The sequence below is a fragment of the Podarcis raffonei genome, chromosome 9 (genome assembly GCF_027172205.1).
Source record: "Podarcis raffonei isolate rPodRaf1 chromosome 9, rPodRaf1.pri, whole genome shotgun sequence".
NCBI classification, from domain to species: Eukaryota; Metazoa; Chordata; class Lepidosauria; order Squamata; family Lacertidae; genus Podarcis; species Podarcis raffonei.
In genome coordinates, this window is record NC_070610.1 from 75,816,154 (window position 1) to 75,842,930 (window position 26,777).

At 44.3% G+C, this 26,777-nt stretch overlaps 1 protein-coding gene across 2 annotated transcripts in view; it reads left to right on the forward strand.

Moving 5' to 3' along the window:
- The first annotated feature begins 269 nt into the window (after positions 1-269).
- Positions 270-26,777, forward strand: part of ATRN (attractin) — a 166,958-nt gene continuing 140,450 nt past the window's right edge. For both annotated transcript variants that reach the window (XM_053402098.1, XM_053402099.1), the window contains exon 1: positions 270-915. In XM_053402098.1, coding sequence (XP_053258073.1) covers positions 296-915 — 620 coding nt within the window. In that variant the 5' untranslated portion in view covers positions 270-295. The remainder of the gene's footprint in view (positions 916-26,777) is intronic.

Consider the following 26,777-nt stretch of genomic DNA (forward strand, 5'->3'; position numbering starts at 1 on the left):
TGCCTCCCGCGACGGCCACTTGAGCGACAGCGGAGAGAAAGCAAGAGGGCGGGGCCTCGGACTTGACAGGTGGGCGGTGCCAAACCTGACGGAGAGCAGCCTCCTCCCCGTTTTGAAGGGGCTGATGGGAGATGTAGTCCGAAAAGTACCTGCCGGCTACCTGATTGGGCGAGCCTGCTCTCTATCAAATTCGGCACCGCCCACCTGCGTCCCGCCCGAAGCCCCACCCCCTCTCCCCGCTTAGGCGGTTGCCTGGATACCATCCGCCCGCCTCTCTACGACAGAGAAGAACTCTATGGTCTCTCTTTCTCCTCGCTCTCCCCCCTCGTCAGGGGCTCCTCTCGACGCCGACGTCATCGGGAGCGGACACCGGCGGGAGCGGGCGACGCTCCGTCGCTTCCTCCTCCTCCTCCCCCCTCCCCCTCAGAACGGTTGTGTGAGGAGGAGAGCGAGCGCCAGGCCGGCCGCCGCCGCGCTAAGGTTGAAGCCTCGCGGGCTTCCGTCGCTCCAGGGAGGAGGAGGCCGCTCCGCAGCAGCAGCCGCAGCCCTCGCCGGCCACCGTCCGCCCGCGCGAAGCTTCTCGGCGGAGCCTCTCTCCGCCGCCGCCCGCCCCCTCCCCGGGCTCCGTTCTCCTCACTGCCGTCCCTTTTCCCCTCAGGCGATGGAGCGGCGGGGCCGCAGGCGGCGCGGCGGCCTCCTCGCCCTCGCCCCAGCCTGGCTGGCCGCCGTCCTGCTCCTCCTGCTGGGTCCGGCGGCCGGGGCCGGGGTGGCAGCCGGAGCCGGAGCGGCCGCCGAGGCGAAGGAGTGCGACAAGCCGTGCGCCAACGGAGGGCGCTGCCAGCCCAGCACCGGCCAGTGCGAGTGCCCGCCGGGATGGGTCGGCGACCAGTGCCAGCACTGCGGGGGCCGCTTCCGGTGGGTGAGGGGGCGCCGGGGGAAGCGGGGGGGGTCGGGGTCTCTTCGGCCGGGGCGCTGAGCACGACCCCTGGGGCAGCCTCGGCCTGACCTGCCTCACAGGGTTGGTGTGAGGGAGGGGCGGGGAGGTGTGTGCAAATGCTGCGCCTCTCCTGGCCTGCTGGCGCTAACCCGCCTTGACATTACCTTCCACAAATCCTGTTCAATTCTGCATAAGATTTCACCCGCAGTCCTGCACACACCTGGGAGCAACTGCAGGTTGGAGTTGTTTCTGGGTGAACGTGCCTCTTATCTACGTGCTTGGTCAAGTCACCCAGTGACTCGGTCTAGTATAGAAGCAAATAATACTTTTATTCGACTGGCTGAAATAATAAGCCTCGGGCATATAGGTACTACTGTGGTTGCCCCCCTCCTCCAAATATGCACATTTGTTGTTGGCTAAACAGCGAAATCTTTTGTAAGTGCTAGTGAGCTCATATCTGGGGAAATACATAATGACGAAAAAAGCATTAGGCATGTGTTGGGGGTTGTTGTTGTTGTATAATTATTTATATCCTGACTTTACCCCTGACAGGGACTTGAGGCAGCTTATATATAAAGTAAGAACTGCTAAAAACAGAGAAGAACAGTTTTTGTGGGTGACAGAAACCAGGGTGGGTGTGAGGGTTGCCCCCATGTTACAAATTGCTAGGGAGCAAAGGGGATGTGCAATATATAGATAGGACACTCTCCCCTTACTCCCCTCTAAGTTCTGCTCTCTGATGTCTAAATGTGAGGAATTTAGGCCAGGATTAACTAACCCCTGGGCAGGGGCTGATGTGGCCCCCTAACCACATTTTATTCTCTTGACTTCCCCCTAGACACCACTGATTTCAGCAGTGGGTGCAAAAATAAATTTAAGAAATAATGATGGCCCAGGTGGTTTGAACTCTATGTGCTCAGCCCTGTGCCCTGATAGGGACACAGATGTCCTACCCCTTAGTCATCGGACCAATCATTTTATGAATGAGGAATAAGTCTGAAAACCCCCTTCCTTCAGAACAGTTGAGGGAGGGGTGTGGTGCTGCTTTGTGCTTGTAGGTGTGTATGTTTTGCAGGTATACCTGCAGGAGAGTGGGTGGTTACACCCAACACTGGCATTCGGCCCCAGGAAGGTTGGCCAAGGGTGAATGTGGCCCTCAGGCCCAGAAAAGCCACCCCTGCTGTAGGTTGCCAGAGATAAAAAAGAAAAGAAAAAGTAGGAGAATGCATCTTTTCGGTTTCTAGTATGATTTTAAAATGACTTGGGAATGAGCACATGTGAAAATTGCATTCAAAATACATGATGAAAGTAAGTGCTGATGCCTTGGCTGTTTGTGCAGAAGACCAGGAAATGTTCTGGTTCAGATCTCGCCCCTCCTATGAACTTGTCTGGTGACCTTAGCTCTCATCCTCCCTCTCTTAAATAACATGGGGCTAATACTCACCTCATCTTGCAAGGTAATTACAAAGATTGCAAGGCAACGTCAAGGAGGTGCTTTGAATGCTTTCTATAAATGCTTAGTGTCATCTATGACCAGAAAAACTGAACCAGAGTTTTTCTGCTCGTAGATGACACTAAGCATTTATAGAAAGCATTCCAGAGTAATGGTTAAAAGGTGTGGAAACTGTGAGAAGAGAGTTGATTTAAAGTATATACTGTATTAAGGAATTGCTTTAATAACATAACCCATCTGGACTGCTCAAACTGCCTCATGTATGTTATCTCAGTAATTCTTATAATAACCCTGAGTAGGCCAGTATTATTACTGTCACATTACAGACGAGAGTTAGTGGCAGAGAGAAAAAAGGTGCTTTCATGCATGCAGGCATTTCTTTGCTGTGGTGAGACTTGGTTTGTGGACTTTCCAGTGGCTGAGATGTTTAGCTAACATACTGCTCTAGTCCTTAAGTTGGTGACAGTTATGGCCTGGTGATTTTCATGGTGGTGTGGGAAGCGATGTCACAGGGGAGATATCAGGAGAAAACTCGGGCTGAGGTCTCTCCACATAGACCAGTGAGGATTGTGATAATAGCAACAACAAATATTTGAATGTGAAGCTTTGCTGTAACACTAAGATTGCAGTCCTGTACCCACTTACTGGGCACTAAGTCCCACTGAATGTGCATAGGATTACACTGTCACAAAGGAAATCCTGCCTGGGTTCCCTGAGCAGCTTGATGAACAGAGGCAGGGATGTGTGGTCTTGCAGGAGCTCTTCTCTCCCAGTTGGCTTTGTAAGATCATGTGGAGGAGTGTACAAAGAAGGCAAGGATGGAAGCCAGATCGGTGGGCCTGAGTTACTAAGCTGGGGCAAGTCTCTCTGAGGGTGCAGCATTGCCACTGAAAGGTCTGCCAGTTCCCACACATTTTTAAAAGGGAAGTGTGGAAAAGAGGCAAGCAGTGGTTGGTCTCTGTGTATTTGTGTTGTCGCTGTGTGAAACCATGGCATTTGGTCTTGCTGGTGAGGGCAGAAGGTAACAATTTTGCAAAGACAAGTTCTACAGAATTAACTGTGTGTGCTGCTGCAGACTAAATGTGCCATCTTAAAGATGGACATATTTATTATGGCACATAAGCTTTCATAGACTACAGAAGCTGTGCCACAATAATTTCGTTAGCGTTGCTGCATAGCTTTGCTCTTGTTTCTTGCTAATAGAAGTACTGTATGTGCATTTGTGTTCATTCACATTCAGATACATAGTGGGGAGTTGCAGGATAGATTTGATTTAAATCAAATCTATTTAAATCACAATTTAAATCAAAATTTAAATCACTAGTCAGTAAGACTTGATTTAAATCATTTTTTTTAACAGAAAGAATCATTCTTGCTGGTATAATCTTAATATTTACAGCCAGGTGAAGGTTTCATTTTTGGAATAATAAAGTTTCAGAGTAGTTTTTACAGTTATATCAAAAATTACTGATTTGGTTATACTATTAGATATGCATAGACAGATAATTATGGAATTACTGTGAGGTTTAATAAGTTAACTGTTTATATTTGGACAACTTTTCTGCTGTACTTTTTTGGAAGGAGAAAAATAATCATTTCCTTAATAACAATTTAAACAATTTATTTAACTAAAACAATAACATTATAGTATATACAGTGCTTTTATTCTAAAAAAAAGTTTTAGGAGTACTCTCATTTTAACTCAAGAAAATTACCATTTTATAGTTCAAATCGGGAAAAATACAGTAAATGGACAAAAGTACAAAGATTCAGAAAATGTTTAGGGGTATGCGTACCCCTGCGTCCCCCCAGGAAAAAGCACTGAGAATATATATCCACGTTTCTTAACTGATGTGGTTAAACAATTCTTTTTTTAAAAAATTAGACTGAGTTTTAGCACACATGAAAAACATGTTGGTATGGTTCATCTGGGGATATAGGTAAAGGTAAAGGGACTCCAGACCGTTAGGTCCAGTTGCGGATGACTCTGGGGTTGCGGCGCTCATATTGCTTTACTAGCTGAGGGAGTTGGCATTTGTCCGCAGACAGTTTTCCCGGGTCATGTGGCCAGAATGACTAAGGTGCTTCTGGTGAACCAGAGCAGTGCACGGAAACGCTGTTTACCTTCCTGCCGGAGCGGTACCTATTTATCTACTTGCACTTGATGTGCTTTCGAACTGTTAGGTTGGCAGGAGCAGGGACTGAGCAACGGGAGCTCACCCTGTTGCGGGGATTTGAACCGCCGACCTTCTGATTGGCAAGTCCTAGGCTCTGTGATTTTAGACCACAGCACCACCCACGTCCCAGGATATAGTCAGGCATTAAAAAAAATTATCTGGTACAAATAGGACAAAGTAAAGAATTAGAACTCAGTGGGAACTCGCAAAGCAGACTTCTGTGCATACAGTGGAACGTCCCCCCTCCTCTCCTGTTCCCTTCAGCCCTCCTTGCACCCTCAAAATCATCTCTGGAGGGTTGAGGGACCCTCCAGAGCAGATTTTGTGGGTATGTGCAGAGGGGAGAGGAGAGGAAGTTGAAGTCAAGATGCACCATTGAAAGTAGGCATGTGAAGCTGTGGCTGCAGTCCAATGGCTGTGTTGCCAGGATGTGAATTACATGCCTGGGCTATGCTGATAGTGAAGATTATGTTTCCTAAAGCATTTGAAAGGAATTACTTACTTTGTCAGACAAACCCAATGATTAATAGGGTTGCCTTTTTAAAAAACAAGGTATGTCTGTGGTTTACCAGTCTAAGAAAAAGAGAAGAGTTCAGCATGAAATCTTAATTCAATATGTCTCATACTGTGAGAGTGTGATGCTAAGGTGAGGTCCATTTACTGGTAGTCCCTGGAGAAAGGGGCTTGTGTGATTGAACCTTTCCATAGATGGGCGGAATGAAGCAAGGCAGTATATTAGAGTACTAGGGTGCTACTCACTTTGGGTTATAGTGACAGTATGTTAGATCGCCTTGGTTTATAATGGCCTAGCAGTAAGTGACAATTGTTGCTTGGGAATTCTAAGAGAGAAAAGAAATCACTGCAGCTTTGAAAGGTTTAGTGAACCTTCCTTATTCAAAATGATGTACAAATGTATTCAAACACAGAAAAAAACAGCCCTCCACTCCTTGATCTGAGGAACCATCGTGCAACATTTGGTTATAATATCTTACAAAGTTTCCAAATGCATAAAGAAGAGAGAAGCAACTTTTCAAAATATGTAGTGGATGGACCGGCTGAGGAGAGAGCGGACTTCCAGATGTTATTTAAAGGCTGGATGCTTTTGCATGTATTGTGGTTCAGAATGTATTTATGCTGTTCCAAGTGGGTCTGTATTGCAGAACTAGGACACTAGTGAAAGGATCTTTTTGTGTTATCTGGGACACCCTCTCTTAAGGGAATCTTGATCTGGGGTGATGGCACAGTAAACATATGTGTTTATGTGGTTGTATTCAGGATGAGTCTTCCCTCCTCTTACATCACATGATCTGTTAAAATAGATGCTGGCCTCCTTGCATCACAATACATGCATTTATTCAAGGGTGATTGCGCTGTAGGGGAAGATGCAGTTACCAAGCCCTAAGGACCAGTGTAAGGACAGGGCACAGAGTCCTCCTTAATTGGGAAGCTACGTTTCCCCATGAGTTGCCTGTGGGAAGAATTATGGAGTGGGTTCTTTGATCAGCATTGTACCTGTGATCATGGGATAGTAGGCTTGCCTTAAGTGGATGGAGTTATTGTTGCAAAGGTGATGAATTGTGTGTGCGGGTCATTAGAAAAGTTGCTCAGAAGTTTATCCCAGTCAGTAAAGGTTTCAACATTGGTGCCGGAAAAGGGGTGGCATCTGTGTATTTCGGTCGGTGTTAATTTGTGAGACAAAAAAATAGCTTTTAAAATGCTTTGTCCCCTGCTCCCCACAAATCCTTTCTCTACATAACTAGGTGACAGAATGTTGGTGCAGAAAAGCTTACTTTAGTAATATATGCTGTGATGCCTTTAAGGTCATAGTGTGACTTGATTACTTAATCCTCAAGTGAGAACGAGGCAGGTATGTTGTGCTGTCCTTCCCTCAGTTAGCATTGTTCACTGGTTCGTGAGTGATGATTCTTATGTAGCCAAAATGGTGGTACCCATGCACAAGAAGAAGGTGTCTGCATGCTGGAAAACCAAAGAGGGCAGAAATCTCCCAGCATGGGCCTGTGAGTGAACCACATGCATTCCTCACTTGCTTCTGTGCCCATTTCAGCTTGTTGTGATCTGACCTTCTGTGAAGTGTGTGCCAATATACTCCTTTTCTGCGAAGTGTAGGATGGGGAGGGGAATTGGAGATGCAGACTTTATTACTGTAGATGAAGGTAGATTCCCAGCCCTCTAGTGCTCAGATAAGAAGGGAAGAGGCCATGGTAGGTCTCTGACTCACTTGGTCCTATACAACAAATACCATTATTCATTAGCCAGTGGTGTTGTCTGTTACTGAATTATACTTTGGTCCTGGAAGTAATTCCTTTATTTGCAGGTAACCATACAAAATCAGGCTTTAATGGCAGGTGTCTCTAGATTGTGACAAATACTGTTGAGTAACGAAAGCATCCACGTAGCTTGTTCTTATTTTAGAGGCCTGCATTTTGCTTTAGGATACAACTCTGTTGCCAGAACTAGCTTGAATATTGATAGCCTTGCAATGATGCATTTGGGTTGCTATTTGTCTGGCTTTGCATTTCAGCAACAGCCTTGAAGGTTATATGCAGCACTGTGTGGGTTCTCCTGGGCAGATGAGTTAAATTATTTTCCCATCTTCTTATGAATAGTAAAGTGCTTCCGAGCTAGCTATTTAGAACTCGGCAATTTACACTTTATGGAGGCAGGTGTGTATTCATTGTGCTTATGTCGTCTCCTAAGAGTGTGAAGGAGAGGTAGACCTTTCCAGACATGCAGTAAAGTACATCATGTCTGGGGGAAGCTGTGACCAAAAAGGGGGCAGAAAAAAGCTGCCTGAGCAAACCTGATAATGTTATCTCTAGTTTTATGTACTGAGTTTTAAAAATGTGGCTGTATTGTGCAAATATTTTGTAAGTTCTGAGTCCTGCAAGACCTTCTTTTGCCTGACCTATTTCCTGTCATGGTCCGGTTCACAGGCAATCAAAGTCCCGGCTGGGGACGTCAGGACTGGGGGCAAGATGGGGGGTGGGAGCAGGAACGGGAGTCCAGAAGCCAGGAAGTCGAGGGTCCGAGGATCAAGAAGTAAGGAGTCAAGGAACCAAACGCAGCAAGGCAGGGAACGTGTTGTTGTGGCAAAGAGCCGAAGGGAAATGCTGACCTAATATCCCTTCCCGGCTCTTGCCACCAGGTGCAGTGAGTTACCAAGCCACCTCACCTGTGCAGCCGTACCTTGCCTCTTCAGAACAAACTTAGGAAGGCCCCACTGCTGCAAAGTCCTACTGGTGACAGGGCCTGGCTCCTGCACGTGCTCCTGACATTTCCTTCTGACCTTGGAGGACAGGGTCCTATACAAATCCCAACTGCAAAGGTGGCTGCTGAAGGTACAAGAGGCCATCTTGCTGTGACTCCTGCCAGACCTGCTCCCTGCTTTTTCTGGCCTGGAGGGTGGACCTCACTGATTTCAGCTACAATGGGAGCTTCTGCTGCTTGGGATGCCTAAATACCATTAGGGAGGGGTTTTCCTTAAGTGTTATTGCCAGGGTCAAGGTTTAGTTCTGGAGCTGCATTATTTTTTTTTGCTGCCTGCACTATGCTCTTGTATTTTTATTCTTAGACCTTAGTATGAGCCATTAGTGGATTGTTTAATTTTGTTGCATCATTGGAGATGTTTTCATAAGCTTGTTTAAACGTGAAGTCTTGTCAGTGAATTACATAAACTTTTCAGTGTTGTCAGCTGTTGAGCAGGGTTTACTTTGCAAAGGTGGTGTACAAATAAACAATGATGGAAAGTTGCTTTGAAAGCCTCTTAGGGCTATAAATATTCAAAATAAATAAACCACAGCAGTCCAGTGAATCCGTGGAGGTGTACCTCTCTCTTTCATGCTGAAGGTGCTCTCTGTAAGAAACCTGAGTGTACACAGAGCAAACACACCTGCGGACATAAAGTATGCATTGGATCTATGAAGGTCAGGTTGATTTAAACCATCTCAAAGGGAAGAAAAATGGGAATAGTTTTAAATCAAGGTTCCCAATTTGAAACGCATACATTTCGTGAACAAGCATGAATACTAGATGGGTTTTGTAACAATTAAAACATCTTGGAGTACAGCCAGATACAACCTAGGAGCATAATCAATGTTTTTGGGCCAGGTGCCTTTTTCATGACAGAATTATGGCTGCTTAGAGACGAGACAGAGACTTGTTTGGCTCTCTCCGCCTGCGTTAAAAGTGGAAGCCAGTTCTCCTGTATATGTGCAAGAATGCCGAGCAAGTGGAATGTGGAAGTGCCAGTCGTTGGAAAACTTATTGACAGTAAGCACTGTTGAACAAAGTGGGACTAATTTCTGAGCACTTGTGCAGAAGAAATAGAGTTGTAGAATTCGCAGTTAGTACTTAAAGCTTTCCGACGACAAGAGATGGTAGCTAATGAGTAAAGGGGTGTTTCTCTGTGAAATAGAATATTGCATGGATGTTTACTTTCCATATGTATTTATAAGTTCAGAACTGATATTGCAGAACTCAGGACGTTGGAGGGAATTAAACAGGAGCATAAGATCCATTTGTATGGGCTCAGATAGTTGAGTGGTGCTTCTGAGAAAGGAGTGTGCTGTCACTTGCAGCATGATTACCTTTACCTGAATACAGGTCTTTTAGGTGACTACACAGTCTCCCTTGTGTCTACTCTGTTTTTATTCTGCAGTACTGAAGTGTTGAGCAGAGTTTGGCTGTCTTGCAGCAGCTTGGGACTTGGAGGAAGTTGAATGCAAGTCACATGTTTGTGTTGGATGATTGCCTCTGTATTTATGCTTGCAAAATACATGCCTTTTGTATGCCATTGCATGCCTAAGGCTGCAGTCTGATGTACCCTTACATGAATAAGTCCCACGAAACTCAGCAGTTCTTTTTTTTTTTTAGTGAATATGACTCAAAACACAAACATTCCCCCCCAAAATTTTGTGAAGGCGTCCGTACATGCAAAGAAACCTGCAAATCTGATGTGGGGAGAAGAGTGAAAATGATTTAGTGGGATGCAATTACAAGGTATTTTATAAGAAAGGAAAATGTCTTTCATTAAGTTAATGGAAGGAGTTATAGATGAATATTACACAGCTTCTGTAGCCGAAATGTGCTGAGTGGTACATTAAAAATAATTAATCTTGGCCTCAGAGTATGGTGTTGGATCGTTTTCATTCGGAATAAAATCTAACATCTACTGCAATAAATTGGAACACCTTGCCCAAATAAGCAAAACATACTCTGCCATTAAATTTACTTTAGAGCACCAAAAGTGTAAAAACATTGAAAGTATCTTTAGAACTTGTTTTGCAGCAAGGAAAAAAAGTGCTAAAAGGTATTTGGCAACTCTGTGTAGGTTCTTGAATGGCCAAGCTAGTTGTGATGGTTAGTCTCATTCCAAAAAGAAGAAAAAGAAAAAAGACTTCCAAAACAGCCCCTCCAAAAAAGTAAGTGGGAATCCCTGAATCCGCTTGCCCCCCTGCAAGCTGCACTTTTAGCTCCTGGGAGGGGAGAACGTAAGTACTGATGCTGTGCCTTTTATGGGAATTTAGATTAGGACACGGGTAAAGGAAGGTAGGGACGCGGGTGGCGCTGTGGTCTAAACCACTGAGCCTTTTGGGCTTGCCAATCAGAAGGTCGGCAGTTCGAATCCCCACAACAGGGTGAGCTCCCATTGCCCGGTCAACTTCGCAGTTCGAAAGCATGTCAAAGTGCAAATAGATAAATAGGTACCGCTCTGGCGGGAAGGTAAACGGCATTTCTGTGCACTGCTCTGGTTTTGCCTGAAGCGGCTTAGTCCTGCTGGCTACATGGCCCGGAAAAACTCTGCGGTCAAACGCCAGCTCCCTCGGCCTGTAAAGCGAGATGAGCGCTGTAACCCCAGAGTCGTTCGTGACTGGACTTAACTGTCAGGGGTCCTTTACCTTTTAAAGGAGAAGAGGGTCAAACACCTTTTTACAGCAGGCTGCTTATCTAATCTTCAAAGCGGCAGCATGTGGCTTCTAATTCAACAAAGAAACACTTTCCCCCTGCATCTGGTTTGGCCCATAATCTCAGATTTTATAGTAATATCCTTTACATAGGATCATATTTATGCATGCTATGTTTTCACTTTGTCACATGCATCTGATCGTCTGATTTTTATTTTGTGTACTTCTGATATACAAAATAGATTGAAAAGGATAGTTATTTTTTTCTATTCTTAATAAAGAAATTAATTGCAGACAGTAACTTCCTTTGTGTCTGATCAGATGTGCAAAAAATAACAAAATCAGCTTTGCTGTTTCTAATTCTTGTAGGTAGCAAATGGCCCAGCAGAATTGTGACCTTTTACAAATTAACTCTGTTCTTTGAAGCAGAAAACCTTGTTCCATATGATAAATGCAGTTTATACTGCTTCAGGATTACCTCCACTCCAGCTCTTAAGTCAAGCTTGACAAGGCCGAGGTGACAGAAGCAGGAGACTTTTGACTGTGTGAGCCTTGGCTGCATGGACTTCCTCACCATCCAGCATGAGCCTTAGCCAGACCATTCAGTTTTCATCCAATGCCCATTTCTCCCTCTCTGTTAGGTAACTTCATAGTAACTTTCAGTGGCTAAAATAGTTAGCCAAAGGGTACAAGACGTTCTAAGGAGTGCACTTCGGACACAACTGTGCACATTTATTACCATAGTTTGTGCTGCTTTGGCAGATTTTTGCTTCAAGTTACTGCATGTGCTCAGCTCTTGTCTATAATGTCAGGGAGGGGCGCTTTCCACAGACTCCACCAGTTGAATCTTTGAGACCGAAGGCCTTTGTCCTGACCAGGACACAGCTGGTGGATCTCTTGTATGTGTTTGCCAAGTCTAGGAATGCACCACTGCTTGAAAGAAATGTATTGTGACTGCTAGCTCAAAGCTTCTTGCTTTTTTCTTCGTCTACCCTGTCCCCTTAAATACCCTTTCTCCCTGCACAGGCTCTCTGCCGCTACAGAGATGTTTACCCTAGTTTGTTGCAGTGAAGACATTCTTGGGTTCTCAGCAGAGTTATATCCTAGTGGATTGTATGCTCTTGGACTTCCTGGCTGCTGCTTAATTTCTGGGAAACTTAACTTTAGGTGAACCATAATAAAACCAGTGATACTTCTTTGGGGTCGTGTGTGTGGTGCTTACTACTCTTGTCTCCTTAGTTTCTCTGAGCTCCTGAAAAGTCCTAATACGGTAGTTGAAGTAGTGTCCTAACAGCCTTTGTGTATTAAAAGTCACTGCCACCCTGTGCCAGACTACTGCGCAGACTGCTTTTTTTTTTTTAGTAGTTCCTGCACTCATAACAAGCTTCTCTTGTCACTAGCTGCTCCCAGCTGCATGTGATTTCATGGATTGCATGCCTGAAACCAATCTTGATTCCATCTGTCTTTCCTGTGCCTATTTTCTGTTCATCCACTAGAAAACCCCCAGAACAACATCCTTCCCCATCCCTCCTCAATGAACTTCAAAGACATCTGTTTATTCACATTTCAAAAACAGTATGGACCTATTCATTTATACAAGTAGTTAAAATCCTGAGGGATCTAATCAAACCCCTTGCAATGCTGGAATCACACCTGAAGTATCTCTGGGAGATGGCCATCCAAGCTCTGCTTAAAAACTGTCAGAAGGTTCTTCCTGGTGTTTAGTTGGAATTTCCTTTCTTGTCATTTGGTTCTATTGTTTTGGGCCCTACCCTCCAGAGCAGGAGAAAACAAGCTTGCGCCATCTTCCATGTGACATCCCTTCAGATAGTTGAAGATGGCTTTCATATCTCTTCTCAGTCTCCTCTCTCCCACATCAACCATGCCTAACTCCTTCAACTATTCCTCATAAGGCTTGGTTTCCAGATCATCTTGGTCATCCTTCTCTGTACACCTTCCAGCTTGCGGCATCCCACTTCTCATTTTTCCCCAGGATGATGAGAAAACATAATGAGCCCTGTCTGGATTTGGTCAGTCAACCAACTACAAGTCCACCTAACGATTACCTCATATAGCCCACATTTTACCAGCTTCTTTCCAAGAATATCATGGGATATTTTTTGCCAAAACCAAGATATACTACGTCCACTGCATTCCCCTGATCTACCAAGCTTGCAATACTTTTTTTTGAGAAACCTATGCTGGATTTAGCAATCCCAGCATCCTTTTCTAAGTCTTCACAACTGACCGTTGAATTATCTGTTCTGGGACCTTTTCTGGTATCTACGTCAAGCAGTTGGTCTTTAGTTACTTGGGTCCTCTTTCCCCACCTTTTTGAGGATGGGGACAACCATTGCCATTGTCTGTAGAGACCCCACCTGTTTTCCAAGAATTCTTGAAGGTTATAGACAGGCTCTGAGATTATACCTTCAAGCTCCTTTAGTATCCTTAGCTGCAGTTTATCAGGCCCTGGAGCATTGTTTCCTTACCACCTCTTTTCCTATCTTGGGTTCTCTCCTTGGGCACTGCTTTTCTTTTGGGTGAAGACATGCATACATGTGGCTAGTACTCTTTGATTGGTTTCAGCCAATATGGGCTGTTCCATTATACTATGCTTTGTTGACATATGAAGAAGTGATGAGCTCAAGTGCACCCGCCTCCTAGCTTGCCCAGCAACAGAGGAAACTTCCAGCTTCTAAAACCAGTTTCCCCCACTGTACTAATAATAGTAATAGTAATAAAAAACACTGGAGAGCCAGTGGTGCAGTGGTTAAGAGCAGCGGACTCGTAGTCTGGTGAACCAGGTTCACTTCCCTGCTCCTCCACATGCAGCTGCTGGGCCAGTCACACTTCTCTGAAGTCTCTCAGCCCCACTCACCTCACAGAGTGTTTGTTGTGGGGGAGGAAGGGAAAGGAGAATATTAGCTGCTTTGAGACTCCTTAGGGTAGTGATAAAGCGGGATATCAAATCCAAACTCTAATAATAATAATAATATGTCAAAATCAGGAGATAGATTTAAGTGCTGAGTGCAAACCAGGATTCATAAGGAGTCTTTAAACCAAAATTTTCTAGTTCAGATGTTGTGGTAACTGTCCTTTTAAAATCTAGGATATCTCCTCCGCAGCTAGATAAAGAACCTGTTTGCACTTGAGAGTTCTTTGCATACCAGCAAACCATGGTTTGTTGAAGCAGCATGTTGCTTTTGAACCAGACTTCTGTATTCCATAATTTTGCTTTTACTGCTTGTAATGTATGTGAGCCCTACTGGGAACCCTCTTGGTTGTGAGAAACAATTATGCTTCTTTCCCTTACAACAGTCCCCTTGGAGGTAATAATTCATTTTTGTAAACTTGCCTGCTGTCTGTGTTGGATAAGAATAGCCGCCTAGGCTGGGAAGTGCTTGTAAATGGTAAAATATAACTGATTTGTGTCTGTTTTTCAGCCATCAATGTGCAATAAATGACTAACGCAGATTGTCTGCCCACACATAGCTAGTAATTTTTTGTAGGCTTTTAACCTTTTGTTAAGCCCATGATGCATCTTTGAACATATTGCACAGATAACTTTGGGCATGGAGCTGCTTCACATCTGCTATGTATATCTCTAGCACAATGTGTATTGTTGGCTGTATGTAGCGTAGTAATAGTCCTGTAGTCTTTTTCTTCTTCCTTTGATCAAAGGCTGCAGTCTAAACAACTTATACAGTAATGTGTTAGGGCAGAAGTGATCCATCCATAAATGGTTCCCCAACATAGTTTTCAGCAATGACTTCCATAGGGAGAAATCCTGATGTGCTGTGCAAATACCCGCTTGAAAGATTCAGGGCTTTTAGGCGTTGATGCTTTCTGTACTTGGTGAAGGCATACTCTTCCCTGCACTTCCAAGCAAAATCCGCAAATGTCTTTTGAATTTTTATTTGGCTTTTGAATGAGCTGTGCCATCTGAGGAAGAAAAGAGGAACTTTTGTGGAAAACGTGGAAAGGGTTTTCTCCTGTCTTGCAAGTCTGAGTAGACCAGCTGTGCAAGGAGGCTCTCTGGTAGACTGCTACAACACTTCTTGCATGTTTCCTATGCATAGACATGAAGTCCAGTGGTGCATGCCCAGAGAGAACCTGCCTTTCACCCATCTCCTGCTGGCGCTCAAGGTAGCTTGCTTTCCTCCTTCACATGCCACTGATGAACACAGGTTCCGTGAAACCACTTGAAGGGTTGTATTGAGCTTCTTTGCATCATTAGATTTTTTTAACCTAGATACTGGTGTTTTGTATACTGGTCCTTAAACTATTAGTGGACCACAGTTGGCCTGTGTGGTATGTATTAGCCAGACAATATGTAGAGAGTTTGGATCAGGCCCTTTAATCGATGTAGTTGCCAATTAACCTACAATGTATTTTTCTCTTAGTGAAATATGTCGGCTACGATTATCCAGATGCATGTGCATTTATATAAATCTTGTGGGATAATAACCTATTATTCCTGTCAGTCCATTTCTGAGCTCAGTTCAGAGTGTTGATGTCAGCCTTTAAGGCTCTAACATCAGCCTCCACCCACTGCTCGTGCCCTTGAGGTTTTGAGGCTACACAGGTTTTGAGGTTTTGAGGCTATCAGCCCCACACATCTTGACCAGTCATCAGGAAGGATAAAAAGTTGTAGTCCAAAACAAATTAATGGCACCATTCCTGACACTGTTCTTGGGTGCCTCTCGCATCTGAAGTGATGTGGATGAGGACTGGAGAAAAGGGCTTTTAAAAATTGTGGTGCTTTAAATGTTTTAGGCTTGTCTGTTGTCTGTTTTGTTACCTTCTGTGTTTCAGCAGATGGGCTGTTGCACAAGGAGCATCTTAGCCATAGAGTGAGTTGCAGTAATTGAGCGTGCTGTCCTGAGAAATGCAGGTGTTGCTGCACATCAGCTGGCCAGTCTGTCCTTTTTTGGGGAAGAAATGACTTCCTTATGCTCTTGTGCTTGGAAAATATGTTGAAGAATCCATGAGGATGTATGCTGATCTCAAAAGTAATGAGGCGGGTGTTCATAGAGGAGTGGGATAGCTGATATGCCCATTTTCTGTCTTCTCTGGGTATGCTTCATTTATGTAGAAGAGTTCTGTTTTGTTTCATCTGCTTGGGAAGTGAGTGGTTTCCATGAGAAAGTGAGACAGGACTAGAGTCCCTTGCTTAACATGATGAGTAAGGTACAAGTATGACTGGCCAGTGCTGTCGCCCCACCCGGTAGCAAGCAATAGCAGTGGTTAATGATGGGCTGTAAGTTAGCTAGAGGAGGGGAAGGAGGTGGAGATTGAAGGCAGGAGCACTGATAGGGAACTGCAAGTAGTAGCACAAGATCAGAACCGTTAAGCCCAATTGCCTGCTTTGTTGGTTGGTCAGCCAGAATTTATGGACCCCTGCTAGAAGGGTAGTCAGAATGGACCCTGTAGCCATTACCTACGCCACTAGAGGCTTGTGTAACCACTAATTTGGAACACCCTGACCCAGCTCATTAGCTGGAGTCATCTAACCTTTGGTTTGAGCCCTGGCTTCTGTCTGACTTTAATCTCAAAGGGCATACATATTGCAAAATAGGCCCAGATCAGGAGTTCTCTCTTGCAGCCAGATCACAAGTGAAAGCATCCCTCTGTCGCAGTTAAGGTCAGATAGGTGAAAAGTATCATGCCTCTTCTCATACTGTTACTCCACGTTTATTGTGGAACAGTTTCCAGGAGGGCAAAATCCACCTTGAAAGTTTAGTTGATCAATCTTACAGCACAAGGTTGTGTTCTCCAATTCATCACCTTTTTGTGAGATTCAGTTTTGTTTCAATAGTTACAAATACAGTTTGGAGCTGCCTCCATTTGGCTGAGGGGATTTTCATAACATCTCTTAGTGCAGATCAGGGGGAATTCCTAACACACTTGAATCCTCCTTCTGATATGAAAGGATGCAGGTGGTGCTGTGGTTTAAACCACTGAGCCTCTTGGGCTTGCTGATCAGAAGGTCGACGGTTCTAATCTGTGCAACGGGGAGAGCTCCCGTTGTTTTGTCCCAGGTCCTGCCAACCTAGCACTTTGAAAGCACACCAGTGCAAGTAGATAAATAGGTACTGCTGCGGTGGGAAGGTAAACGGCATTTCTGTATGCTCTGGTTTCTGTCATGGTGTTTCCGTTGCACCAGAAGGAGTTTAGTCATGCTGGCCACATGACCCGGAAAGCTGTCTGTGGACAAGCGCCAGCTCCCTTAGTCTGAAGCGAGATGAACGCCGTACCCCATAGTCGCCTTTGACTGGAATTAACCATCCTTTACCTTTGTATTTTACCTTCTGATATGAATGGTGAGGGAAGATGCCCTTGGTAAAAAGAGAGGGTTTTGTGGGCTTTGAAAAAGCCGAGAAAATCCTTTGTTAATCCTGTTTTTGTTTTGTTTTTTAAAAAATCCAGATTAGAAGCATCAGTGTTTCCATCATTGCTAATTATTCCTGCCTTGAGAATGTTTTCCTACCTAACCAGATATTTATTTCCACAATGTAGTGTTAATCATTAATTAATCTGCATTGAGATCTTTTAAAAGCCTTGAAGATCTATGACAGTAGATAGAATCTAAACCAAATCTTAATTCTGAATCTGAATAATTTACAGTTAACATTGTGACTATAATCCTATATGCGCTAAGATATAAAGGGCTCAGTTGAATTCAGCGGGATGTATTTTTGAGTGAATCAGTGGAGTCCTGAATTATCATATCTTTCAACTTCCAAGTTTGTTTACTCAGTTATACTGATAATTTCACATTCTGTATAAACATCAGAATCTGTTTGTAATAGTCAGAGGTAGTTGAACTGAAATTCTATTTATACTTTCCTCCTATTAGGACAAAAAGAACCTCCCAGGATTAGCTGCAGAATAAAACACAGTGTAATGCAATCACAAACTTCAAATAAATAATAAAAGTAATCAGTAATAATAAAACACCTACCAGATAGGACTTTGTTGTTGTTGTTTAGTCGTGTCCGACTCTTCGTGACCCCATGGACAGAGCACGCCAGGCACTTCAGTCTTCCCCTGCCTCCCGCAGTTTGGTCAAACTCATGCTGGTAGCTTCGAGAACACTATCCAATCATCTCATCCTCTGTCGTCCCCTTCTCCTTGTGCCCTCCATCTTTCCCAACATCAGGGTCTTTTCCAGGGAGTCTTCTCTTCTCATGAGGTGGCCAAAGTACTGGAGCCTCAGCTTCAGGATCTGTCCTTCCAGTGAGCACTCAGGGCTGATTTCCTTCAGAATGGATAGGTTTGATCTTCTTGCAGTCCACGGGACTCTCAATAGTCTCCTCCAGCACCATAATTCAAAAGCATCCATTCTTCGGCGATCAGCCTTCTTTATGGTCCAGCTCTCACTTCCATACATCACTACTGGGAAAACCATAGCTTTTACCATACAGACCTTTGTAGGCAAGGTGATGTCTCTACTTTTTAAGGTGCTGTCTAGGTGCACCTAGGTGCACCTCCTTACGAGGTCTTCGCTGCGAGATCACATTCACCCGGTGCTATACCAGCTGCACTGGCTCCCGGTGGAGTACAGGATCAGGTTTAAGGTGCTGGTTTTAACCTTTAAAGCCCTATACGGCCTAGGACCCTCGTACCTACGGGACCGCCTCTCCTGGTATGCCCCACAGAGAAACTTACGGTCTTCAAATAAAAACATCTTGAAGGTCCCAGGCCACAGAGAAGTTAGGCTGGCCTCAACTAGAGCCAGGGCTTTTTCGGCTGTGGCTCTGATCTGGTGGAACACTCTGTCACAAGAGACCAGGGCCCTGCGGGACTTGACATCTTTCCGCAGGGCCTGCAAGACAGAGATGTTCCACCAGGCCTTTGGCCAGGGCACAGCCTGACTCCCTCCCTCGGCAATCTTCGCAGAGCTCTGGCCCAATGGTTGCCAGTGGCCTGAATTAATTAATTTTATAATGAATGATTTTAGAGTGTTGTTTATTGTTGTTAGCTGCCCTGAGCCCGGCTTCGGCTGGGGAGGGCGGGATATAAATAAATTTATTATTATTATTATTATTATTATTATTATTATTATTATTATTATTGTCATTGCTTTTATCCCAAGAAGCAGATGTCTTTTAATTTTGTGACTGCTGTCACCATCTGCAGTGATCATGGAGCCCAAGAAAGTAAAATCTCTCACTGCCTCCATTTCTTCCCATTCTATTTGCCAGGAGGTGATGGGACCAGTGGCCATGATCTTCGTTTTTTTGATGTTGAGCTTCAGACCATATTTTGCGCTCTCCTCTTTCACCCTCAATAAAAGGTTATTTAATTCCTCCTTACTTTCTGCCATCAAGGTTGTGTCATCTGCATATCTGAGGTTGTTGATATTTCTTCCGGCAAAGCCATTTCCGACCTGGGAGGAGAGGGGGTTGCGGGCAGAAATCCCTCCCACATCTCACACGCGGGGGCTGGCCCTTGCCCCCGCGTGGTTAGGGAATCCCCGGGCGTGTCAGTGACCCGGCCCGCCAATCAGCGGGCCGGGGAGGCGTAGCCTAGCCTATTTAAGACTAGGCACGGCCGGGGACCGCCCTCTTTGCCCCCTTTCCAGCTGAGCGGTTTTCCCATCCCACCCTCCCTTTAGGTTTAGCTAGCCTTGACCTTGCTACGGACTTCGGTTGGTTGCCGCAAGGGGCCTGGTAGGAATTTTTCCAAGTTGGCGCACTTCAAGCCTTTTGGTTTTTTCGCCTACCTCGTAGCAAACGTCACCACTTATTTTGGTATTGGTGGTTAGGCATTGGCAGGGGTCAATTGTTATGCAAATGAAGGGGGGAAGGAAGCGCCATCACCTTCCCCAAAAGTAAGGGTAGTCCGGTAGAGGACTCTGAGGGGCGTGGCCTTGTCCGAAACCTAGGGAGGTAAGGGCCTCCGGCACGCCCCAGAGCGGTGACACCCGTGGGATCCTAGTTGGCGTACTTCAACAGGACTCCCACGGTTTGTGGACAACCCTCCCCGGTCCCCATGCCGGGTAGTCGATAGGAGCCAATGCCTAAGGCCAATACCTTCCAATTCTGTAATCAATAAAGTTGTGGCCTTTTTATGCCCATTAACCTAAAATTCTGTGTCCGGTGTCTTCATTTCACATGGGGGAGGGGACTTGCCATGCAATCTTAATTCCAGCTTGGGATTCATCCAGCCCAGCCTTTCACATGATGAATTCTGCATATAAGTTAAATAAGCAGGGAGACAATATACAGCCTTGTCGTACTCCTTTCCCAATTTTGAACCAATCAATCAGTTGTTCCATATCCAGTTCTAACTGTAGCTTCTTGTCCCATATAGAGATTTCTCAGGAGACAGATGAGGTGATCAGGCACTCCCATTTCTTTAAGAACTTGCCATAGTTTGCTGTGGTCGACACAAAGGCTTTTGCATAGTCAGTGAAGCAGAAGTAGATGTCTTTCTGGAACTCTCTAGCTTTCTCCATAATCCTGCGCATGTTTGCAATTTGGTCTCTGGTTCCTCTGCCTCTTCTAAATCCAGCTTGCACTTCTGGGAGTTCTCGGTCCACAAACTGCTTGAGCCTTCCTTGTAGAATTTTAAGCATAACCTTGCTAGTGTGTGAAATGAGTGCAATTGTGCGGTAGTTGTGTAGCCTTATTTGAGTTCACCGATTGGGTCTGCGTTGCTCTGGGACAGGAAGAAGGAAGTCAAATGACACCGAGGTTGATTCAAATAAAGAGTTTATTCTGCTCTCCGGATAGCAGAAGGCACTTGTGTGATCAAGTCCACAGCAAGTCCAAAGAAATGAGAAGTTTCATGCAGTATATATATCCTCCAGGCACCCTCTTCCCCTTCCCCAGCCACGTCAGCTTGTACACGCAGGTTGGCATCACAGATGTTTCTGCTCTGGCACTCTTAACCATCGAAGGGATTTCCTTCCTGCACTCCTGACCATAAAAGGATCTTCCTCTTCCCACTCTTATCTTGGAGGAAGAGGTTGTCATCTCCGAGAACACGCTCTGGCGCTGTTCCCAGATTGGGTCTGTGCGTCTTTTGTGGTCAGCACATAAGATAAGGTACAGACGCATCATCCCTGCTCTACTGGGACTTGGCAAGGTCACTCATTGCCGCCACGGACTGATAAGGGAGAGAGCTTTGTTCTTGTTATGCATTTGGTCAACGGCTCAAGTTTATGCATTTTAGCTAAGGAAAAATAGGGATTTTGGTGCAGTTTAAAACTGCCTGCACAGTCAGTTTTGGGTTTTGGGAAACCCATTCCTTCAGCTGGAGCATTCTTTGGCACTGCCCTTCTTTGGGATTGGGATGTAGACTGATCTTCTCCAATCCTCTGGCCACTGCTGAGTTTTCCAAACTTGCTGGACTTTAGGGCTTCCTTAAATGCCTGCAACTATGGGGATTGACAGTCTGCAGCTGGCAGTGTATTCTAGAGGTGGGGGCCTCTGCAGAACAGCCGCACTTCCTTGTGCTTGCCAACTATTTTTGGACTTGGCTGTGGGAAAAGGAACTCCATTGCTGATCGTAACATATGGGCAGGCTGTTAGCGGGTTAAGGTGATATTTTGGGTAAATCAGACCAAAATCATTTAAGACTTTAAGGGAGAGAGGGAGAGGGGACTGCCAGAACTCTCACCAACCAGCATAATTCAGTGGTGATGGCTGATGGGAGCTGTGGTCCAGCAACTTCAACAGGGTACCATGTTGCCTACTGCTTCTTTAATATTCAGTACTGTACTGTTTTAATTGGGCTTGGAAATGCACTGGCAACCAGTGCAGGTAGGTGTTACGTGAACTGCCTGCCTGACTCCCACCAGGACTCTGGTGGCAGGATTCTGTACCAGCTGATGTTTCTAAGGGCCTTTAAAAGGAGGCCTCCAGTTAGGGTTGACTCCATGAACATTCCAAAATGCAGACTTTGCCTTGGGAAGCAGCACAGCACCACTGAAAACCAGCTGTAAACCTCAAACTTCTGGATAGTTTCATGTAGAAGTTAAAACTCATGTGTGTGTGGGGGGGTTTGAACTTTGAGGCTTCCCATAGGCTATGAGATGAAACAAGAGTTCCCCAGAACCACCTTCTGAGATTGCTCCTCCAGGAAGGACCACAGGAACACAGTGCTTCTCCAGCTCCACCCAGATAGACATGGCGTAGAAAGTCTCTGAAAGAAGGTCAAGGGGAATGAGCAGGATTGCACTTCTACACCTGTTGTGCAGCATAAGTCATTTCCAAGTGTGACCAAGGCTGTTTTTGTCCCAAAGTCAGGCCTGAAGCTGGATTGGAATGGATCTAAATCAGTACATTTTAATAGGAAAAACACCCTATAAGGTGTACTAAGTGTAAAATAAATGTCATATTTGGACACATTTACTTGGATTTTTAGTAGGAATATTTGTAATTGCTTTAAGATTCGACGACTTGCAATTAATTTTTGAAGGGGGAAAATTAAGGCACCAAAAACTGTTAACATACTAATTTTAATATTTAAAATTTTTATTTTTCTATATCTGAAGAGTTGTGCTCTTCTGAGTAGGGACAGTAATCTGCAAACAGTTGCAACTCTTGAGTTCAGAATTGACTAGCATAGCCCGCCTCGACTTGTATTGTCTTCGTTATGTTTTTATGAAACAGCCCATTTCTAAAAGTGGAACATTTTCTGCAGAAAAATACAGCAGTGGAAAACATTCCACTTTGCATCACTGGCATAGCTTTTTGTTTATCATGTGCAGTATCAGTCATGGATGCTCATTATCACCATAGAGACACACAATTTCCTCTAGGAGGCTGTGGTGCTTCCAAAAGTATAAAATGTTAATGCTTGAGCATGCCTAACATCAGCTGCTGTGACTTCACTGGTAGATGTGGGAAATGCTGAACAGTGGAAATTTCTTGTGGAAACATACTTTAAAATTCCCTACGAGAGCTATCCATTTTCAGTGTACAACCTGCAGTGTCTTGGAAGCTATGAAGGTGAGTTTAACTAATGGTATTGAAATGCAAGAGCAATCGTTACAATATGCTGTTTCCTGTGGGCTCTTGCCATTAAAGGGCAGTCATAAGTCTTTGGGCCCGTATGAGTGTTGATGGCGTTTCATTTCACTTTCTGCTTTTGCATCTATTTTTTGTGCTTCCTGTTGCACATGAAATTGCTTTACAATCCCATTTAAGAAGGCCACTAGCCTTCCTTTAATGAAATGTCCTCCTTTAGAATTGCTTGCTTATCTGTCCTCTTTTGCACCCATCACCGCAGTAAGCTTAGTATTTGCAATATTCACAAACTGGGTTTGTAATCTCCATCTGATATGAGTCTGCCTTGCAGATTTGTACCACGTATTTCCCTGCTTCTTCTCCCCTGTCAGGTTTTTTTTTGAGCCCTCCTTGCTCTGATCTTTATCTTGCTCCCTCAGCTGCTGAATTGTTAGTAAATAAACTGTCTGGAGAAACAAGTGCACTCACAGTTCTTGTCAGATGGCTTGAATTGGTTTCTCCCGCCCACTTTTTCCACATTAATTTGCAAATATTTAGATGAGCGCACTGAAACACTAGTGAAATGGCATTCATAAGTGGCCATTGTTCACTTTTTGATACGGCAGCACGACAAAAATGAAAATGAGGCAAGGCCCTTGCGGTTAGTATTCAAATTGTGTAGTAACTCCTCATAATGTTCCTTATACTTGCAGGCGGTAATATCTGACCTCCCAAGCAAATTTCACTGTGTTATAAACCGTCTGCTGGATGGCAATGTAGAAAATACTTGAGAGCGCCTGTGTCTTGTAATTGGCTTATCATTGTTTTCACAGAAGAACATAAAAATTGCTTTCCTGGATTAGACCAGCCTCCAGCAGCGACCAGCTTAAATGTGCTGGGGAAGCTCCTAAGCAGGGCAGGGAGGTTATAGTCATTCCTGGTTTGCTGCCAGCATCTGTGAATGCATTCTCACGAAGGTTCATGCTGCTTTCATGGCTGAGTCACCCTCCTGCCCTGCGCTGGTGGACTTAACCTTCAGATAACATTGATGCCTTGTACCTTACGGAGTCGTCCTTCTGCTTATGCCTCGCTCCTCTTTCAATTGGCGCAATTAATTGGCTAAGGCTTTAATGTGCTTCTGATTAATTGGTGGCACTGAGGGCGCACACACAACTGGGTCTCCTGAAGGCTTGCTTCTTATCCAGACTGCAAATATGTGCTAACTTCTTCTCCTGTGTGCCAAACTGGCTTTTTGTCCCATTTGCGTACAGGGCCAGAAGGTAGCTTGCCTTTCGCTATGGAAGGCTATGATATCTCGTCTTAACAAATGCTGCCATGGTGATGGATGGAATAAGGCATCACACACCGTGCCTCCTGGTTTGGGGGTATTGCATGCAGTAACATGGGGCAGAAAATCTGCTGGAAAATGGAACTGTTTCTAAGCATTCATTGCTTTATAAAACATACTGGTAGCAATGAATGCATGCCAGTATACAATATTAGCCAAGCTGGAAAGTTATGCAATGTTTTTCAGGTGATTTCCTTTTTTTATATATATATAAATTTTATTAATTTTCATCCAGTTATACATTTTATCCTGGGATAAAATGTTTTTCAGGTGATTTCCATGCCCCCTGGCCACTTAGGAAGTATGTGAGAGAGTACATACATGTCTTATTGATTTGTAAGCAGGAGATCTGGACCAAAATAAAGCCACAAATACATAGATAAAGATAAAGGGAAATGATCCCTGCATAGTTAAGTCCAGTCAACGGCGACTGTGGGGTGCGGCGCTCATCTCGTTTCAGGTCAAGGGAGCAAATATATATATATATACAGTCGTACCTCAGTTTTTGAGCGTAATCTGTTCTGGAAGACTGTTTGACTTCTGAAACGTTCGAAAGCCGAAGCCTGCATTTCTGGAAGCATTTCCATCCGGAAAACTCAATACAGAAGCTGTTTGGCATGTTCGGCTTCCGAAAAGCATTTGAAAACCGAAGCAGGAAGTTCTGGGTTTTCAGCCTTTGGAAGCCGAAACGTTCGACTTCTGAGACGTTTGTAAACCGAGGTACCACTGTACGTGGGCATGGTAGCTGGGACTGTGGGAATTGTAATCCGAAACATCTGGCAGGCACCAGGTTGGGGAAGGCTGAAATAGAGAGGATGAATGAGTCACTCTGTTTGCTTCTTCAGGCATCAAACTTGGCACACTTCCTTTATTTTTATGAAGCCATGATGACAAGCTTGCTTAAGAAAAAAAAATCCCTTAAACTAGCATCCATATGTAAAACATGATTTTGGCTCTGTCACTCTCAGTAGGAAATATTATATACTCCCAAAAGGGATAAACCAAGAAGTCAGTTTAATATGACCTTTCATTTTAATAGCAAGTTAATAACTTTTATTTTTGTTGTGTTTATTTGTGTCTGTCCTTCCCTTCCTTCCTCCCTCCCTCCCTCCCTCAAAAAGTGATGCTTGATGAAGTTTTGCAGCATGTAATTTAGTTGGTTTATTTCAATAATGCTCTTGTTACCTTCAGTTTGGGAACACATTTTGGCTATGTGAAGCATATGATTAATCATGCCTTTATGGGTTGCTCATTAGGATTCTTTCCACCGCCTCCTCTTCTTGGCTGTTAATTCCATGTTTTGAGGTTGAAACACTTTGCAACAGCTTTAGTTCTGCTTCTATTAAGACGGGGTTTGCATGATCAGCTTTCAGTGCTGTAGAACTGCGTTTGTATTCCCGGGGTGCAAGTAGTTGCTCCTGTATCCAGAGATGTCGTGTTGCGAATGCTGACAGCAAGTTCTTCAGAGTTGGAGGAAGAGGCTAGATTGTGGGATCTGATGACCCTGCGGAGCTTTCATTGCTAATTTGACTGCATTGTCAATGGCCCGCAGAGCTAAGTTGGACTTAATGTGTTATGTGTCTCTCTGGTTCATTGGTGCTCTTTTGAGAGCCAGTCTAGCATAGTGGCTAAGACTGAGCTCTGAACAGAAAGTGCCCACTAACTATGCCAAGTCACTATTTTAGCCTTTGGTTTCAATATGGGGATCATAATAACATATTTGACAGGTTGTTGTACTAATGATCAACTCTGCAAGCCTCCAAATCTATTATCTTTTTAATGAAGCTGAAAGAGAATGAACCCAATCAGTTTTTTTGGTGAAGTGAAGGTTATTCCACCTGTGCTTTACAAATATTTATGAAGGTTAGCTTGATTTTTTTTTTAATGTTGAACTAAATAACTTCTGAATTTTCAGAACTTTAGAGATACTTGGATAGATTTATGATAGGGAATCCAGTTTATCTTGTTTAAGGATGCTTTGAACAAATTTTCTAAATTGGCCTGTTAGTGCAAATGTTAGGGCACTTTGAGTGGTGATTGATTTTTGGGTAGCTGCTTTTGCAATGGACAAAACCGAGACAACAAAACTAGGAATGTGTGACAGAAACCACCTCCATTTACATTTGTTAGGTCACATATTTAACTCCCAAGAAAATATAAGCACCACCAATTTGCTAAGGTGATATCCAACTAAATCATTGCTTATGAGTAAGGGAACTTCCCCTCCCCTTTGTGCCTCCCTTCAACCCTTCGAAATCTACTCTGGAGGATTGGGGGAGCCCCATTAGCAGATTTGTGAGGTATACTGAGGAAGGAGAGGAAAGGGAGGTTTTGTTGAAGTTGCACATTGCAAGCTTACAGTGATTAATTTGGATATAGCTCTTAGTGGTAGTCTCGGTTCTAGTAAGTCCACCTGTCAGACCTTTATTTACCTTGCATTTATGGGTTGCTGAGAAACATTGCAGTGCACCTTTTCCTTCTTAGTGCATCAAAGTTTGGTTTGCATACGTTGTTCTGTGGTGACTGGATGTTTCTACTTCCAAGTAGGAAGGCTGGGTTTGATGGCTCTTTTGTCTTCCTTTTGCTCTTAAAATTCTCAAAGTTAACACTGCACCGCTCCAATCCCAAAAGGCAGAGGGATGTTTAACTGAAATGCTGACTATGCCAATGAGTTCTTGCTCAGGCTTTAGGTTTTTAAGAAATTCATAATTAGAGGTGTGATCCACCACAGAAAGATAAAGATAGAATGCTAACCATGTCAACAAGCAGTTGTTCTTGAGGTCATTTGCTGCTGAAAGCCATGCTGCAGATTATTTTTGAATTAAATGGAAGGTTTTAGTCAGTGGTTTGTAACGTGAAAAGGCTCTAAGGATCTTAGTAAACCACAAGCTTAACATGAGTCAACAGTGTGATACAGCAACATCACCTATTCTAGACTGCATCAGCAGACGTCTATTGTCCAGATCCAGGGAGGTAAT